General features: G+C 40.9%; 1 protein-coding gene across 12 annotated transcripts in view; it reads left to right on the forward strand.

The window, feature by feature from the left end:
• The window catches only part of SON (SON DNA and RNA binding protein), a 182,819-nt gene that overhangs the window by 155,045 nt on the left and 7,441 nt on the right, over positions 1 to 20,333 (forward strand). For 4 of the 12 annotated variants that reach the window (XR_005747144.1, XM_040338919.1, XM_040338921.1 and 1 more), the window contains 4 exons: positions 9,097 to 9,207; positions 14,237 to 14,353; positions 17,174 to 17,321; positions 20,170 to 20,235. Coding sequence is in view for 7 of the 12 variants with exons in the window: in XM_040338919.1 (XP_040194853.1) it covers positions 9,097 to 9,207; positions 14,237 to 14,353; positions 17,174 to 17,321; positions 20,170 to 20,235 (442 nt within the window). In the remaining 5 variants the exon portion in view is untranslated. Of the gene's footprint in view, positions 1 to 275; positions 1,494 to 9,096; positions 9,208 to 14,236; positions 14,354 to 15,882; positions 15,924 to 16,152; positions 17,322 to 20,169; positions 20,236 to 20,333 lie in introns of those variants that run through there. The other 8 variants (XR_005747146.1, XR_005747145.1, XM_040338922.1 and 5 more) reach the window with 8 other exon arrangements.

The following is a 20,333-nucleotide window of genomic DNA, read 5'->3' on the forward strand; positions in this document are numbered from 1 at the left end:
TTTCCATTTACGCTGTAATAGAATTAAAAGCATATTTCAGGCATAGTTCCAAAAGCTAGTTCGATACTGCACATGAAAAACTACTGATTAAACGGTTTGATGTCCATTTAGGTGTATGTTGCTTGAATAGACTGTCACCTAATTTCGGTGTTAAAATGTCAGCCTCAATTCTATAACCTCAGACTATTTTCCTGCCTTTTTAGTTCATTTTGTGTATACTTACATTGTCCATGTTGGTTCAGATTTTGTTTAAAAAAAGAAATAAAAATTTTCAGGTTGAAAGTGCGTCCCTTTGAGTCTATCCCTCGTGAGCATACCTTCTACTTGTTTGAAAGTGACTGTCAATTTGAGGATAAATTCTGAAGATCGTCTAGGATTTCCTTGGTGGCTTTCTTAAAGATTTTTCAGACTACAGATAATCAGATTTCAAGACACAAATGCATTGAAGGCTATGAAGATTTGTATGAGGGATGCCCAAAATTATTGGCAATGTCTTAATTGGATAGAAGATCAAGAAGCATATGAATGTTAAACTGGAGTAAATAACCTTTATTGGATATATTCACGTAGCCACATACCACAGCCTTTAAAGCACATTGCAAAATTATAATGCAAGAGTGGATCATGGATGATTTTCTAGCCACCAAATAGGGTTTCTGTTATTCATAAGACTTGATGTCCAGCCATATTGCAGTGTTAAAATGACCAAAATGTGGCGGCATGATGTAAGTTAACTAAAAACATTTTCACAGAAACTTGACCATCATCCACCAACATTTTTTACTGGTGGTTAAAACCTATAATATATGGTGTTAAGGAAAATATTTTATATGTATTTCCTCAGCATTTGCACCAGTGGATTTGAAGCATTTTTTTTTAAACCATTATTACCATGTTCTTGAGAGCTATTCCATTTTGACATTTTTTTTTTGCAGATTTATGTTCTCATTTGTACCTGGGTTCACTTTAAAACATGCACTGTACAATAACTAAAGTCCGCCATACGTCCTTTCCCCTCCAGTGATGTGTGGTCTTTGAGCACTCTTGCTGCTGCTGGTATCTTTGCCCCGGTTTTATTTTAGGTCTGGCTGTTCTGATTGACAGGCCCAAGATGACGCAACTCCCCCGCATGCACGCAGGAATGACAGGCCCAGGATGATGCAACGCCTCCGCATGCACGGAGGAATGAATTCACCTTGCAACCAGGACATGCTGAGAATGTACACCGGTGGTGCCAGTTCCAACCCACTTTGCTACAGGATCCAAATATACTTTGCTATTTTCTGGATTATCATTACATGAAGATAACGTTTTAAAGCACATTGAAGATTGTGTGTAAAAAGCATATGTTATCGCAACCACTACTGTTATGAGCATTCTCATATGTGAAGGGATATGTATGAAGAACTGGTCTACAAAGATTGTATTAACGTTTGTTAAGTCTTTCCACATTGCTTTATCTGTAACTTTGGAATAAAGATGTTTGATTTGAAGTCCGTTTTCAGAGTTTTTTGTTACTATTTTTTTTATTACTTTATACAGTATCACATTTTATTAAAATCAGAAGTATGCTTTACATTGGGTTACTAGATAAATGTAAGGAAGTTTTACTTGGCATGCATAATTGTAAAATGGGGACATTAGTTGTATTTCAAGTACATCAAAAGATGCTGCATTCTAATATAATAGTTTACTATCTTTATCATACAGCATAGGATACAAGAAATGATTCATAGACCAGCATGTGTTGTATGCTACCACCTCCAGGTGACTGTACACTGAGAGGCTCACTTTGTCTGCCCCTTTGTGAATCTATATAAACCTGTACACTCCGTGAGACTCCAGTTATTTTCTTTTGCTAGTGTCCTTGGAGGATGGGATGCCTTCTGTCCTTGGAGAAGATATTTGCTTTTAGCCTTATGGGAAACGTCCTAACATTAACCTATTCAAATTATGCAACCGGTTTCTATTACCCTACCTGAAGTTCATTTCTGTCTGATGTCCTATTAGGACTCATAACTGCATATCTGGCCGCCATATTCTACCAAGACACAGCCATTGGAACACACTGCACCCCCTGATCTGCATCCATTCTGTGACTACTCCATGTGGGAAGACCCTCATCTGGCAGTGCAAGACTGCAGGTACTTGGGAGCGGAAACCTAGGACAAAGGCAGTGCGAGTCTGTAAGGGCCCTAAGGAAACTTGGTTCTTAAATTAATAAAGGTTTCCTCATTCTGGAGTCTACAATTTGCCACTTCTAGAACTTGAGGGTGCTACCCCCTGATTATCCTGATGGGATAAAACTGGAAATTCTGGAGACATGAAGAAGCAGTTACTAAAGGGGATTAGGAAAATCTGGCAGAGGTGTTTCAAGATTTTTCACCACCATTATGGAACTTCCTCACCTAGTCTCTCTCCATTCGCTATTTAGTCTGGACCTAGTAAAGGCAGTACTTGCTACTCTTTGGATGGATGCTTCTAGCACTGCTCACCCCCTACGTATGCGAAAATCTACAAAAAAGAGGGCATCTGGTAGACATTTTCTATTCTGGACCAGGCAAGTTGTGCCTTATATTAGGCCAAACTTGGGTTATTTCCTCCTCCTGACACCTTGAAGGCCTTTGTATCCTGTGGAGCTTGAATTGTGGTACCCCCTCCCTATAATGATGCCATTAAATGTGTTTTCAAATTACCTTGTTATTGCTGGCATGCCCTACCTTACATTATATTGGCAAAACTAAATTGGCTGGAGAAATCTGTACTGAACTTTTTTCCTACTAAAAGATAATCCTTGTTTTTCCTAAAAAAAAAAAGAAAAAAAAATGCAGCTCTTGCTCTCTTACTATTCTGTGTAGAAGGCATTGAGAATGTTATGCCATATTTCCAGAATGTCTTTAATTTCTGTGCATATATGCAGAATTTATGCCTCATTGCCTGGGAAACTGATCTGGCACGAGAAATATGCCCTTTGCACACTCCCTTCATTGGTAAGATTTTCTTTGGAAATGAATACTTTGACTTGACTCCTGACCAGAAGGGTTTTGGACCCCATTATGCAGGATCGCAATTGCCTCTGAAATGGAACTGCCCTAGTCCTACTGCCTCCCTCTCAGCCACCATCGGCTACTATGAGTCCTTCCGGTTGTGGAAAACCTTCCTTCTATAAACCCACCAGAACGAACAAAAAACTTCACTTCATTAAAACGTTTGTCCCTTGTGCCAGCAGCAAAGGGGTAGCCTTCTGACACTTAATCCCACGTATACATGTGATGTCTGAACTTTTTTCTTTCGTTTTTATATTGTTGTGATTTTTTTCTATTGTCCTTTTGGCTTTCTCTCATTATCCATTCCTACTCGCTGGGTAAAAGCAATATTTCCTTAATGCTGACCTAATAGATACCTGAGGGGTTTGCTTCCTTCTTAAAAGGAGTTTAAGGATTTTCTCCCGACATAGGAAATCCTGTGTCTCGATTGCTGTGCATGTCATAAAGCCTAGCTTGTCTTGTCTATCTGCATCCAGCCGCACACAAGGTCTTCATCGACCTAGCCCTTGTCCGCCATATAGGTAACCTGTAATCCTGTTTGACAGCTTTCTATTCTTTTAAAGAAGGTAATGGTGGGTTTAAACCCCCGACCCCCCCCCCCAATTCACAGATGCATGTGAACCAGCTCAGAGTTTTCTCTTCACCTTGCTGTATTTTCTGTGACCCCCCCTCTAAACCAAGAAAAATTTCATAGACACTAGGGTCATCTCGAGGTGCATTCTTAACACTTTCCTTCACTGCAAAGTTCGGATTTAGTCCAATAAATAATGCATTGTAAAATTATCCTAACCTCTTTAGTTGCTACTCACTTGCTCCTCCATTGATTCCTTTCTCTTTCATTTTGCTTGTCCTTCAAACAGCCAGGGTGCAGTCGTTGTGCTTAGGGACCCGATTTAATATTCTCCCTCATTTTGAAGATATTAATTCCCTTACCTGGAATGCCTACTGCTCCATTGTGCCAGCACATATCCTCCCTGGAATCCTCCATCACTACATTTTCTGCAGTTGCGGATTGCCCCTCCCAAGTAGAAGCTACTATCCTGACTTCACTGCCTTAGCCATTGACCTTAGTGTTGGACAATTTATTACCGACCTACGTTGGTCAGTCCCCGCTAAGCCATTTCCATCTAGTCGTCCAAAAAGTTGATTTTAGGGCTTCAGCTTGAATTTGTGTGCAAACTTTACTAAGGGAAATTGCTTTTAGGGCTTCAAGAAGGCTGCTTTGTAAATGTCTGCTTACCACATTGTCCCTGACACTAGTGTTTTCAAGTTGGATTAAGCCCACGTTCACATTGAGCCGTTTTGACATGTCAAATTGCCGGCAACGGCACCATCAGAAATTATGCAACGCGACTTTGCGGCAGCGCACGATTCCCAAAAGTAGTTCCTGTACTACTTTTGGTGATTTCCGGGGGCAATTTGAATATCTGTGCATGAACCCACACAGATGACTGTCAAATCACCCCCTTAGTTGGACTGCATTGCTGGTTTGAAATCATGTGAGTTCAGGCAAACTCGCAAGTTTTCAAACCCGCCCTCCAATATGAATCTAGGCTAAAGGAAACTGATTGTCTTTTCAGTGAGAACGTATTTGTGTGTTCACCTGTACTTGATCTTTTAAGATAAAATGCAGGGGAGACATTGGGGGTTGAACGCCTGATATCTTCAATACACCTGTACAATGCTATCACATAGGGGACTTGTAAAAGCCCCCTTATGGTAGCAATACCAGCATGTAAAAATTTGAAAAACCTAATAAAAAAAAAACTATGTACATATGTAAAATAAGCACACCCAGCAAGCATGTATGTACATAAATGCCAGTTTTGCAACACATATTAGGCATTGCCACAGGCACCCACCATAAGGCGACTCTCCCCCCCCCCCCCCCCCCCCACACACACACAGTTTGAGGAATATTTCTAGAATATATATATATGGCCAATGTGAATTTAATGAGCCATAAAGGTTTTTAAGTAACACTTCGTAGACTCATGCAATTTTGAGACCTAACTTTTTTGCTTTCTGTTCACACACTACGATCTCATCCTTTATGAAAATAATGGGGAATATATTGTGTGTGTGTGGTGTTTGTGTGCACTAAAATTAAGCTTCATGTACTTTTTACTACAATTATAGGCTCGATCAACCATTGTGCAACATAAAAACTTGCAAATACCATCTTTTTGTTCTACAGAGTTTCTGCTTTCAGAAAATATTGAATGTTTGGGAGTTAAAAGTATTCTTAAGGCCAAAAATGCATTTGTGTGTGTGTGAGAAAATTGAAAGAAATTGGTCTAGCAGCAAAGTGGTTCAAACATGGGGGAAATGTGCATGTATTACAGAATTGTACTGCATTTTTTTTGCCCTGACATACTATTATTTCTGCAAAATAGTTGATGCTTTGTGAGGTCGGAACTTTTATCTGAAATTACCGTGACTGTTTAGGAGATGCTGCTATATGTAATCCTAATATCGTACAGATAACTACCACCTTAGGTTCCATAGGACCAGCGCTCCGCGGACTAGGCCTAAAACATCCTGCCCGCAGCTTGCCGCGATCCTGGGAAAAGGATCGCGGCAAGCATCTGCCGATCGCGGGCTTTTCCCAGGATCGCTGTGGGGCAGGATGTTTTAGTTGAGGCCGCGGTTTCGGCCTAGTCCGCGGATCGCCTTTTCCCCAGGATCGCGGCGGACTCTATCGCGGGGGGCCCGTGATGTCCGGTAATTGAGGCTGCGGCTTTGGGGCCTTGTGAAGTTCCCAGCTCTTCCTTGTGTGAGCTGGCGCCATCTGGTGGTGGCTGTTGGTATTACAAGTTAAACAGCAATTCTAATGTCATTTTTCAATATTTTCACTGCCATCTTCTTCCCTCTAATTAGAACCCCCAAACATTTATATATATATTTTTTATCCTAACCTTCTAGAGAATAAAATGGCGATCGTTGCAATACTTTCTGTCACGCCGTATTTGCGCAGCGGTCTTACAAGCGCACCTTTTTAGGAAAAAATTACACTTTTTTTAAATAAATAAGACAACAGTAAAGTTATCCCCATTTTTTTTTATTTTATGAAAGATAATGTTACGCCGAGTAAATTTGATACCCAACATGTCACGCTTCAAAATTGCGTCCGCTCGTGGAATGCCGACAAACTTTTACCCTTTAAAATATTCATAGGCGACATTTAAAAAATTCTACAGGTTGCATGTTTTGAGTTACAGAGGAGGTCTAGGGCTAGAATTATTGCTCTCGCTCTACCAATCGCGGCGATACCTCACATGTGTGGTTTGAACACCGTTTACATATGCAGGCGCTGCCCACGTATGTGTTCGCTTCTGCGCGCAAGCTCGTCGGGACGGGGTGCGTTTTCTGGCTCCTAACTTTTTTAGCTGGCTCCTAAACTCCAAGCAAATTTGTCAAACCCTGCTTTAAGCGGAACTTTACCCATAACTTTTTTTTTTGCAAGGAATATGCATTCCATATTAATTATGCTACCAAAATTAGTGTGCTGTAAATTGCATCCAGCATTGCGCCTGTTTGTTCTTGCTGGAGGCTGCCATTTTCCTAAAGCCCAGAGCCCCTGAACAGCAGTAAATCCTATAGCGGCACTAAACAGTGATTTTTATTGTTTAATTTCCTGGAATGTCGGGATTGTTAACTGTCGACCTATTAAATGGCTGGTGTCATAACAGATCACGTGCAGCACCATGGCAGTTGCAGATCAAACATAGGCCCCTTTCTTGGCTGTAAAGGATAAGGGGGGTTTAATTCTGCTTTAATGCTTCAACTGCTTTGAGAACTGGAGCAAAGGAGTTATTTTTGTTGTCCTGTCAATCATTTGAAACCTTTTTCCCTTTTTTCCCATAATAATTGTATTGAACAATACACTAAAGTACTTCCACTGACATATACTGAAAAACAAAGTTCAAGTTTTTTCATCTCATGCAGTAAATTATTTACAGTAATTGAAATGTAAAGTAACTTATGAGGTGGAGTGGATTTAAAAACAAAAGTGTAGAAAAGTAAACAATGCGGGGTGGGGAGGGATTACTGAGGAAGATGCAAGCCGATCAGTGGGTGCACGGTACCCGATATCTGCCAATCATTAAACAGAGGCAGAACGGTGATCTGTTTATGTAAACAGGATATGGAATTTGAATAAATTCCACCTCACACAGTTTAGGTGCACATTTAATCACCCCTGATGTTAATCTCTTCTTAACCAGTGTCATTAGTACAGTGACAGTGCATATTTTCAGCGCTGATCATTGTATCGGTGTCATTGGCCTCCAAAAAAGTGAATGTCCACTGCAATATGGCAGTCCCACTCCACATTGCCAATCGCCTCCATTACTAGTAAAAAAATAAATAAAAATTATCCCATAGTTTGTAGACGCTATAACATTTGTGCAAACCAATCCATATATGCTTATTGTGATTTATTTTACCAAACATATGTTGCCGAATACATATTGGCCTAAATTTTGAAAGAAATTGGATTTTATATATATATAATATATATAGTGTGTGTATTTGTATTACATTTTTTCAATTGTCTATAGTGCAATCAAATACCACCAAAAGAAAACTCCATTTGTGGTAATGTCGCACTGCTGCACAATTGTTGAAGTAATGCAGTGCTGTATCGTAAAAAATGGCCTGGTCATGAAGGGGGGGGGGGGGGGGGGGGAGTTCCGAAGGTCAAGTCCTTAAGAAGCCAGTAAATTAGTATAGAGTGGGGTCAGCTAAAGGTGAATTCAGCAAGCCCATATTTTAATAAAATCTATAAGGCTGCTTTCACACTGAAACCGCCTGGGAGTCGGCGGAAAAACGCTATTTTTAGCAGTGCTTTACCATCTTTGCAGGGCTTTTCAGCAGCTAGCGGGGCACTTTTAACCCCCCGCTAGAAAAAGGGAAAAACCGCCTGCAAAGCGCCGATACAGCTTTGTGGGTGGTTCGGCGGCGCTGCCCATTGATTTCAATGGGCAGGGGCCCTTTAGGAGCTGCTGGCAGGACTTTTTCTGACGCCCTGCTAGCACACCGCTCCAGTGTGAAAGCCCTCGGGCTTTCACACCTAAGTGAATGGGGCCGCTCTTTCAGGGAGCTTTGCAGGCGCTATTTTTAGAGCTATAGCGCCTGCAAAATGCCTCGGTGTGAAAAGGGGTCTTATTCTATCCTGAGAGGTGTAGATCAACTCCTACATTTCCCAAAGCTTGTGCAGCCTTGAAAACCACTCCTTCCTAGACAGAACTATCTGTTGCCTCCAATGCATTTGAATGCACATTCTAGCTACTCAAACTTTTTACAGTTTCAGTCTTTTCTTGTGAATAAAAAGAACTGTCTCTAGTTGCTTCAACCCTTTCGTCACCAGATGTCATTGATGTCTAGATTTTTCATGCCATGTTTTGCAATATTGGCAAAACATGCTCTTTTGTTATAAGCTGACAAAGGCACAAAAATGGGGAAAACCTTCTTTTTTTTTTTTTGTTTTTAATTTCCCCCAGTCCCTTTGTATATTTTTTTTTTTTTTACAGTGCCACTGTATCTGCCCGTTGCACCTTTGACTATATTGCACTGCAGATACATTTTTCACCCTAAGAAGGACGCAGTGTTCATCTGCAGGCTTAAGGCTTTCATTTTTGTCAGAGCTGACATAGCGATCACATGATTGGGAGCCATTATGTTTTTTTAATAATCAATTGGGTCACTGGTAGCAGGGATTTAAACGCCTGCAGCCATGTAAACTGTCAGCTGATGGCTCTCATATGGAAGAATATTTAATAATGTGTCCTGGGAGTCGTTTCTGGAAACATTTACAGATTTCAGACTTGAGGGGTTAAGCAACAATCCTGTTTTCATAAAGTAGCACCATTGTTTCAGATTTATAAAATTATTTTTCTAATGTACCCATACTTTATTTTTTTTATTTTTTTTTACATGTAATGGAATTGCAACTAATATCACTAGAACTCAAATTGTATTTTGTATATTTAAATGACTTTTGCAGAATAAAATGTAATGTATTTCCCCACCTTTGTTTTTATTTTAGCCCGTGGACATCACTGCAGCAATGAACGAGCGTGCCATGGCCCAGACTCGACTCACGGGAAATCCATTTGACCTTGAAGCACTACTTATGCTTAACCGTGCACAGGAGCAGGTAAGTTTATACTAAGCATTGTGCTTTATTTGAAAACTTTATTATTCAGTTGTGTATGTAATGTAGCGGATGACCCACTAATGGTTTCCTGTACCGTTTTGGTTGTAGTTTGCCTTGCTAGTTTTTGCCGCCATCCATCAGTGACAGAGGTATATGTCTTTGGCAATTTCCCCATTCACATGCTTGTTCATTATATAGAATCCACTAGGGAATGTGATGTAGTAGTTGCAGCAGCAGCTGTGAAGTCTGGTGGAGGCATCTCACCATGGAGGCCCTCAGAGAACCAAGATGGCAGCATGGAATTTAAACATGAACTCAAGCAATATGTAAAAAATACAAAGTAGCTTTGTATTCATTAATACATCAATAAATATATTTTTTAATTTCAGGAAGTGTGGGTACCTACATTTGACCTAATATCAGCCTCTTGCAGTCCCTGTACTACAGAGCTCAGACTGGGGGAGGGAGAAGCAGCACATGGAGCTAGTCAGTTGTGCTGTGTGCTGCTTCTCCTTTCACGGTTTAGTCACAGACTGGTGGAGTGACAAATCCTGTATATGTTAAGGCTGGTACACACAGACACAATATTGGCTGGTTCAACCGAAAACCGGCCGGCATTCAGCCAGTGTGTACAGCAAGCCTGTCTGACAGAAGCAAGTCGACCGAGCATTCTGTAAAACCTGCCCCCAGCCAGTGTGTTCTGGCAGTCCCTCTGTCAGAACACAATAGCTCAGTGGGGGAGATCGCTGCACTAACATTGCTTGGTTAGTACAACGTCCTTTTCAGTTTTTTGTTTTTTTTTAGTTCAAACTGCTGGGTTAAACAAAAAACTTCACATGTGGACTTGGTTTTAACTGCAGCAGAGTAAAAGCTTGAGTCGCCTGCTTTGCCAGGTTGCACTACTTGTGAAAATACACATACAGAAATACAAATTCTTTTTGCCAGGTAAAACATTATGTACAGTCATGGCCGAAATTGTTGGTACCCCAGAAATTTTTCCAGAAAATCAAGTGTTTCTCACAGAAAAGTATTGCAGTAGCACATGTTTTGCTATACAAATGTTTATTCCCTTTGTATTAGAACAAAACAAAAAAGGAGGAAAAAAAGCAAATTGGACATACTGTCACACAAAACTCCAAAAATGGGCTGGTCAAAATTCTTGGCACCCTTTCAAAATTGTGGATAAATAAGATTGTTTCAAGCATGTGATGTGCCTTTAAACTCACCTGGGGCAAGTAACAGGTGTGGGCAATATAAAAATCACACCTGAAAGCAGATAAAGAGGTTCACTTAGTCTTTGCATTGTGTGTCTGTGTGTGCCACACTAAGCATGGACAACCGAAAGAGGAGAAGAGAACTGTCTGAGGACTTGAGAACCAAAATTGTGGAAAAATATCAACAATCTCAAGGTTACAAGTCCATCTCCAGAGATCTAGATTTGCTTTTGTCCACAGTGTGCAACATTATTAAGAAGTTTGCAACCTATGGCACTGTAGCTAATCTCTCTGGGCGTGGACGGAAGAGAAAAATTTATGAAAGGTTGCAACGCAAGGATGGTGGATAAGCAGCCCCAAACAAGTTCCAAAGAAATTCAAGCTGTCCTGCAGGCTCAGGGAGCATCAGTGTCAGCGCAAACTATCCGTTGACATTTAAATGAAATGAAACGCTATGGCAGTAGACCCAGGAGGACCCCACTGATGACAGACATAAAAAAGCAAGACTGCAGTTTTCCAAAATGTACTTGAGTAATCCAAAATCCTTCTGGGAAAACGTCTTGTAGACAGATGAGACCAGGATAGAGCTGTTTGGTAAAGCACATCATTTCCCGAAAACAGAATGAGGCCTACAAAGAAAAGAACGCAGTACCTACAGTGAAATATGGTGGAGGTTCAATTATGTTTTGGGGTTGTTTTGCTGCCTCTGGCACTGGGTGCCTTGAATGTGTACAAGGTATCATGAAATCTGAGGATTACCAAAGGATTTTGTTTCGCACTGTAGAGCCCAGTGTCAGAAAGCTGTGTTTGCGCCTGAGATCTTGGGTCGTCCACCAGGACAATGACCCCAAACATATGTCAAAAAGCACCCAGAAATGGATGGCAACAAAGCGCTGGAGAGTTCTAAAGTGGCCAGAAATGAGTCCAGATCTAAATCCCATTGAACACCTGTGGAGAGATCTTAAAATTGCTGTTGGGAAAAGGCGCCCTTCCAATAAGAGACCTGGAGCAGTTTGCAAAGGGAGAGTGGTCCAAAATTCCGGGTGATAGGTGTAAGAAGCTTTTTGATGGCTATATGAAGCGACTGATTTAAGTTATTTTTTTCTCCAAGGGGTGTGCAACCAAATATTAAGTTTAAAGGATTTTTTTGCTAAATGACTGTTTACAGGGTATAGAGACATAATAGTTGAAGAAAAGGACAAAGTGCGCCAATCTGAGTGCAGTAAGCCCAAATTTAATAAATGAAAACAGAATTAATATACATATAAAATGCCTACTCACAAACGAAAAGTAGATGGTAGGCAAAAGACCAGGATGGGGAGATGTAGGTGATCGTAGGTGTTTCATCAGATCCATCTGACGCACGTCACTTCCGGCGCGACGACGGGACGCTGCGCTCCACGGTGAAGCGCACGCCGCATCCTCTGTGGCTCTCCGGTGTTCCTGTCCCCCGACACCGATCTCCAACAGTCTGCTACAGTTTGTACTCTGGATGCCCGCCAGTCAAGACCACCGCATGATTCTAGGCACACATCCACTCGTTGATCACCTACATCTCCCCATCCTGGTCTTTTGCCTACCATCTACTTTTCGTTTGTGAGTAGGCATTTTATATGTATATTAATTCTGTTTTCATTTATTAAATTTGGGCTTACTGCACTCAGATTGGCGCACTTTGTCCTTTTCTTCTTGATCTTTTCAGAGCAATGCTTCTGCTTTAAGGTGCTGCCGCTAAGTGTTCTCCACAGCCACTTATACTACATTCTATTAATCCAGGACTTTCATGGACATTTTTATTATTGGACCTTATTATTGGACTTTACTATTAGATTTTCATATACCTCCGCTTATTTTGGTTGCTCTGTTGGATCATGCGCCACATATCCTCTTTTTTGCATATAGACATAATAGTTAACTGATTCCTTTTAAAATTTATTAAAAATAGATAAAAATCAATCATATAATGTACCTCTAGTTTCGTTTTTGCATGTTATCCTGCCTCTATGCATGTACAGAGCCATAGAGCAGTGATGGTTTGGAAAATTAAACTAGAATCTCCCAGTGCTGTGGTCATCAGGTAACAGACAACCAGGAAGTGTCCAGAACAGAGAAGAATTACAGCAACATCAGAGCAAAAACGAACAATGAGGACATGAAACCAGGACTGCAGTAAGATAAAGGAAGCGACCGTATTTATCGGAGTATACCGCACACTTTTTTCCCCTTTAAAATAGGGGGAAAATCGTGGGTGCGCGATATATACGCCGATACCCGCTTCCCGCTCTCAGTTTGAATGCCTGCGCCGACATATACCGAGTGCAGTACACTCGTCTACATTCGGCCAGGCTAGGCTTTGCTCGTGCTCACGCATAAACGTCACAGAGCGTGAGCACGAGCGAAGCCAAGCCTGGCCGAATGTAGCCGAGTGTACTGCACTCGGTATATGTCGGTGCAGGCATTCAAACTGAGCGCGGGAAGCGGCGATTTGACGGGGAGACAGCGCGGGAGAAAGCCGGGAGGACACCACTGAAGCCGCAGACGGACGCCGCCGACGAGGCTGTCAATGGATGCCGCGCAAGACACCAAAACTGTAAGTACTAAAATGTTTTTTTTTACAGAAATTGCGGGTCCACATTAGGGGTGCGCGCTATACGTCGGAGCACGCAATACCCCGATAAATACGGTATTTAGCAAAAAAATAAAAAATCTTTTAGTGACCCTTTAAGGATGCCAAGAATTTTGACCAGCCCATTTTTGTAATTTTTTTTTTTGTTTTGTTCCAATGCACACAAAGGGAATAAACGTGTATAGCAAAATATGTGTTACTGCAATACTTTTCAGTGAGAAATACTTGATTTTCTGGAGAAAAAAAAATCTGGGGTGCCAACAATTTGGGCCATGACTGTGTGTGTGTGTGTGTGTGTGTGTGTATGTGTATGTGTATGTGTGTGTATGTATGTATGTATGTGTGTATATATATATAATATGTGTGTGTATTAAGCTGCCTGGTGTGCAGATTTAATGCATAACACACATTTAAAATTTCTATGTTGTGATGGTGCTGTAATAAATATATATTTTAAAGAATCCGCAGTCACTTCAATTTAACAAGAGATGTGATGTCCCTGGTCGGGCAGGGCCTTGTGGGGAAAAAGCAGATTGGGCCTGAATCGGGGAAAAAAGTTGTCCTTTTGTGATAAATTAGTACCTTTGCATGATCTCCTTTATGTAAACTGATGGTATTCAGCTTAATGAACGTTCCAGACACAATACGAGACCACAGGAATATGAAAATAGGAAATCAAGATCAGTTAAGTGGTTGTATAGGCTTTTTTTTAACCACAACCCCTCCTAATGCTCACTTAAGGCCCCTCTTGATCCAGAGATGTGCATGAGAGCCTCAGCTGTTCCAGGATTCCCCCTCTCTCCTCATTGGCTGAGATCACATCCAGTGAGCCAATGAGGGGGCGGGGCTGAGCCACAGTTCTATGTGTTTTATGGACGCATAGAGGGACTCAGGGGCAAGCATGCACCAGTGTCCCCATAGCAAGCGGGTTGCTTTGGGGGCACTGGTCAAGGGGGAGGACCCATATGTGTTGGTTGGGGATCTAAGAAGATGATCGAGGCTGCTCTGTGCAAAATCATTACTCAGAGCAGGTAAGTATAACATATATATATTTGTGTGTGTATATGTGTGTGTATATTTTTTTTTTAGTTAAAACTTTGATACCACTAATTCTATGATTTGAAATAATCATCCTGTATTTATTTTAGTACAAGACTTTTTTTTTTATCTTGCTTCTTCCTTGCCATAGATCGATGCATGGGCTCAGTCTACTTCCCTTCCTGGACAGTTTACAGGAAGCACCGGAGCCCAGGTGCTGTCTGCTGATGAAATTAGTAACACTGGCCCACAAGCATGGCTTAAAAAGGTATGCAGCAGGCAAGCTGTGGTGTGTTTGCCTAGACTATGTACATGCTGATGTAGTGTTTAGAAAATGGCATATTAAGTGCCAGTGCTTGCTTTTATTACGCTGTATATAATTAGCTTTATACAGCATAGCACTGGAGAAAATCCTGTTCACAAACTACCACAAACTGAAACCTAAACTGTATTGAAACTAAAACTTGTAGTATTACACTTGGTTAAAGCGGACACACTCCTTCTAGTGTGCTAGAATGTATGTGTCCAGTTCATGCATGTATATAGATGTTCCTTCATTCTAATTAACTGGTCGTTTGACACCATCACCATATCGTTTCATTTTGAGGTGGTTTGTGAGTTTATTGGTCCTTTTTAAACCTAACCTTTTCCCTCTGGCTGAATGATGAACTTTTGTGTTTCCCAAAACTGGTCTGTTTCACTGTTCCTTTCACTGTTGAAGTGGTTCACATGATAAGAGTCAGAAATTGGAAGTCAGTGGAGAGTTCGATTTGGTGCATTCCAGGGTTTTCCCTGTTTGAGAAAACAAATAGCCCTTTTCCATCCACATATTTAGCAGTTGATGATCCATAGTTGAGCCATTTTCTGTTTTGTTATTTGTTCAGGCCTGTGTAAAGGAGATATTGGCAGGTATGCTGTGTTCTGATCACATTATTATGCAAGAAGCTGTAGTGATATGCAAGAAGCAGTAACCATTAGCAATCATTTTTTCATTATAGTTTAAGGTGTTTCAATTGGTTACCATTTGTTACTGCACTTTGCTTATCATTCTCTTTCTTTGATAGTTAATTGAAAATAAGCTTATTGGCATGAGCAGCAACGGATGGTATGTAGAGCAGTGGAGAAGTCATCGATGGTATGTAGAGCAGTGGAGAAGTCCTCTGCCAAGAAAGAAGAGGAGTACCCAGAAGCGGAGCCATCTTGAGACTGCAGAAGAAGGAAGTACAAGGGACATCAAGCATGATCTGTACTTGGTTGGATGTATCGTGTCACTTACCATTGAAGTTGCCAGAGTACCTGTCCTGCTGCTGCCGCCACCTTGGCTCTCCCCTCTACCTACCAGATGTTGCTGCTGTCTTTATATATTTTGACTAGAGGTATCATGTTCTAATGTATCAGATTAAACAAATTCTCCCTGTATCTGTCTCCTACTGCACTGCAAGTATAAGCGGACAAATATCAGAACCCTTAAGCCGGCTGTAGACGGTTTGAATCTCAGCCTTTTGAATCCTATTTGAGCAGGCGGAATTTACCCCAAGTTGATCAGTACAACCAGCCTGTCGTATTTTACATTTGATTATTGTTGGCAATAATCACTGTGTTCCCCCGACGGGGATGGCTACACCCCTCCTGCCGGGAGAACACAATGGCTCATAGGGAGGGATTCCCACATCAACATTGTGTGGAATTTCTTGCAGGAAAGACATTTTCACCGTCTATTGCTGGCCTTACTAATCTTTAGGAATTGTTCTTAATTCAGGCGTGTTTTTATTTTCATTCTATTTTTTTTTTTCTTAGTTTTGGTTTCCTATATCTTCAGATTCTGGAGTATTGACTGTGTAAGTACTGTACCAAATACAAGTCACCCTTTTGGTGTGTAAGCTGCCTGATCATTTCACTCATAAATGAAATGATTAGTCACAGTTCTGACCCTTATCACGTCAACCCCAAATTACTTCTGCCCATAGCAGTGCAATTTGTATTCTGACTTGTATTTTGCAATATGTTCTCCGCTTTGGTGGGCACAGTGAAACAGACCTTGATGCTGAAAATTCTATCATTACAAAGCAGGTTCTAAAGCGGGATCGGACCCTGGTGTGACAATGGCTGGGGTCTGTGTCACTCTCAGCCCTTCTTTTATGAAACTGTTCCGGCATTGAGAGGGGCGAATGGAACCGTACGTAAGTAAGTAAAACCAAAATAAAAATCCCATGGGTGTTTAAAGCGAGATCCAGCGTGGACAGTGTCTTCTACATGATCTGGTTCAGCCCCATCATGACTGGGTGTGACAGGTCAGAGACCAGTCTCCATACAAGCCATGTTCTGTTTACTGTTTTGGTGGTTGAGTTACGCTTATTGTTTCACAGTTGCAGATTAACCTGATTGTGCATTGTTGGTGATACAGGGCTGCTAGATAACTCACTAACAAGAGGTGGGGGGGGTTCTCTTTACTGTGCCAAAATGTGTTTCTTGCTTCAGTCCAGGATGACAGACTAGAATTTGCCCAGTGTTCAGGTTTCAGGATGACGGTAGGACAGCTCTTTGCACGGGTAAGCATGGGGTTACCAGAGAGGGGATAGTTCACAGTCACCTGTGAACTTTCACCGCTCTATATGGAAACTTGTTGCAGGGTCAGATCCTTGTAGCTGCCTTGTGTCCACGGTCACTGCCTGCTCTACTATCACAACACTGCAGCCAAAGATTCATTAGGTAGGTAAGCATTTAACAAGTTTTTTCCTTTTCTAAAACTGTGATATGCTATGCACTTTTTAATTACCTGTAATTCACAGAAGTATGTTAAAATGTAACTTTCCTCTTGTGTGGCAGACTGGTGTCAGAACCATTACTGATCAGTAGAGGATGTTGTAAAAAGACCATTAAAAAAAAAAACATGGCTTAGCTTTGTGCATATTCTGCATGAAGAGCTCTAGTCCTCTGTTATGTTTCTGTTATCTAGTAAATATGAACTGTAGTCATTATGTCAGGGGGTTGGAAAACAGTAAGAAATTGTACATTTTACCACCTTATTTTTAAAGTTATAGTAACATTTTGGTTCGCCCCTTTTCTGTCTCATCTGTCTGCCTTCTAGGATCAGTTTCTAAAGGCAGCACCGGTTTCTGGTGGAAGAGGAGCCCTACTCATGAGGAAGATGGGATGGAAGGAAGGAGAAGGACTTGGAAGAAATAATGAGGGAAATGTTAATCCTATTCTTGTTGACTTTAAGACTGATCGTAAAGGTAAATGTCATTTCGAACATGCAAAGTAAATACAGTCCACCTGGAAAGTATTCACAACGCTTCACTTCCACATTTTATGTTGCAGCTTTATTCTAAATGGATTCAATGCATTTTCCTCAAAATTCTACAAACAATAGACCATAACGACAACGTGAAAGAAGTTTTGTTTGAAATCTTTGCAAATTTAATAAGAATAAAAAGCGGAAAAATAAAAATGGTCAGTTTCTCTTATTAGTCTTTGCATGACCTCCCAAGCTCCATCAGGTTGGATGGGGAGCGTCTGTGAACAGCCATTTTAAGAGCTTTCCAGAGATGTTTAATCGTGTTCAAGGCTGGGCCACTCAAGAACATTCACAAAGTTGTCCCGTAGCCACTCCTTTGTTGTCATGCTTGGGGTCATTGTCTTATTGGAAGATGAACCTTCGCCCCAGTTTGAGGTCCAGACACAATGCTTGCCATTGATGCCAAAGAGTTCAATCTTTGTTTCATCAGACCAGAGAATTTTGTTTCTCATGGTCGGAGAGTCCTTCAGGCGCCTTTTGGTAAACTCTAAGTGGGATGTCATGGGCCTTTTGGCTTCCGTCTGGCCACTCTACAATACAGGCTTGATTGGTGGAGTGCTGCAGAGATGGTTCTTCTGGAAGGGTCTCCTCTCTCCACGGAGAAACACTGGAGCTCTGCCAGAGTGACCATCCAGTTTTTGGTCACCTTCCTGATTAAGGCCCTTCTCCCCCGATTGCTCAGCTTGGCCAGGCGGCCCGCTCTAGGAAGAGTCCTGGTGGTTCTAAACTTCCATTTATGGATGGTGGATGCCACTGTTCTCGTTGAAACCTTCAATGCTGCAGAAATTTTTCTATACCCTTCCCCAGATCTGTCCTTTGATACAATCCTGTCTTGTACATCTAAAGACAATTCCTTGGACTTCATGGCTTGGTTTGTGCTCTGACATGAACTGTTAAATGTGGCACCTTATATAGACAGGTATGTGCCTTTCCAAATCATGTCTAATCAACTGAATTTACCACAGGTGTACTTTAAGTTGTAGAAACATCTCAAGGATGCTCAGTGGAAACAGGATGCACCTGAGCTTAATTTTGAGTGTCATGACAAAGTTTGTGAAATACTTATGTACATGTGATTTTTTTTTTTTTTTATAAATTTGCAAAGATTTCAAACAAACTTATTTCACTTTGTCATTATGGGTTATTGTTTGTAGAATTTAGAGAAAATTAATTTAATCCAGTTTGGAATAAGGCTGTAACAAAATGTGGAAAAGGTTAAGCGCTGTGAATACTTTCCGGATGCACTGTATATGGAGGTTTTCTATTTTTTGTGAGTTTATTTGAATTTTTTTTTTCTGTTGAACTGGACTGATTTGTATTAAATTTTTTTTTTTTTTACCAGATTAATTATGTAACATTAAAGCAGGAGTTCACCCATTTAAAAAAAAAAAAAAATCTCCCCTTAGCTTCCTGCTCGTTCGGTCTAGGGGAATCGGCTATTTATATTAAAATATGTGCAGTACTTACCCGTTTTCGAGCTGCATCTTCTTCCGTCGCTTCCGGGTATACATCTCTTTGTAATACATGCCATGACCCCCCAAAAAAAAAAAAAAAAAATATCACCCACTAAAGCCTCCCTGAAGTATTTTATGCTTTTTGATTTTTTTTTTTTTTTTTAAATCGGTCAGTCTTCCGTCCAGTTGGATTGAATCCTGAGCTGCATTTTTTTTAAACACCCGGAGGAAAAGTTGGAAGAAAAATTTTGCCTGATGTTGGACTTTAAAAATGCTGCAAGTACAGAAAAATGGCCCCACACTTTGGTACTTAAAAATCTTCATAGACGACTTTAACATTTTTTTTTTACAGTTACGAGTTAGTGGAGATCTTGGGCTAGAATTATTGCTCTGGCTCCAAAATTCACAGTGATAACTCATGTATGGTTTAAACGCGGTTTACAAATGTGGGCGCGACATACATATGCGGGTGCCTTTTTAAATTATTATTTTTTGTTTATTTTACATTTTTTTTTTACTTTCCCTTTATTTTCATTTATTGAATACCGTAATTATCGCTTTTATTCCTATTACATAAACATCCCTTGCAATAGGAATAGTGCATGACTGTCTATAAGACCCCACATCTCTGCTCTAGGCTGGAAAGCCTGGAACCAAAAATTAAAGCAAAGATCTCAGGCTCTCCAGGAAAATTACTTCAGTGTTTACATTTGCCGAGGTCAGATGTGGCCTCATAGCATCTCACCTGGGCTCCGATGGTAATAGAGCTGACCAGGGACCATCTGGTCCTCGGTCAGCTCTATGGTAGACTTCCACCACCGTCCGATTCATTCTCCGGCTGACCGATCGCATGGATGAGCAGGTAGATGCCCCAGATGGCGTCGGGAAGGGGGATGTCCCCTCCCCCACCGCATGTAAAAACAATCAAGCGGCTGAATAGCTGCTATGATTCTTTTTACTGTGCAGGGAATCTCTAGCTGAAAAAAAAGTATGTGAATGTCTACAGCGATCATTCAGATATCCCCACTCAAAATCTAGGACGTCATATGATGGCCTATGGGCGGTAAGTGGTTAAAGAGACGAAACACAGGGAAATGTGCATGTATTGGATAGGAGTACTGAATATTTTATTTTTTGCCCAGACATACACTCTATGGTAAAGAATGTTTTGTAGCCATTCCATCATTTTTAAAACAAGCCAGGCTTTTCTGTAATGGAGTTGGGTGCCGAGTATTCCAGAATGTTTCATTGCTAGGAGAGTAAGCAAAACTTGAAAAAAAAAAAAAAGAATTGACATAATCCGAGAATGATAATTAATGTTTCTTATTCTAGGATTAGTGGCAGATGGGGAAAAAGCCTCCAACAAACTGACCATGCCAGTTATGAAGGATCTATCTGGTGAGTTATGTACATGTCATTGAATTGTTACAAATCAGATGGCTTTCCAAACACATTACATGACAGTTGCTGGATCTGGATGCTTTTGACTGTATTAA

The sequence above is a fragment of the Rana temporaria genome, chromosome 2, assembly GCF_905171775.1.
Source record: "Rana temporaria chromosome 2, aRanTem1.1, whole genome shotgun sequence".
Taxonomy (NCBI): domain Eukaryota; kingdom Metazoa; phylum Chordata; class Amphibia; order Anura; family Ranidae; genus Rana; species Rana temporaria.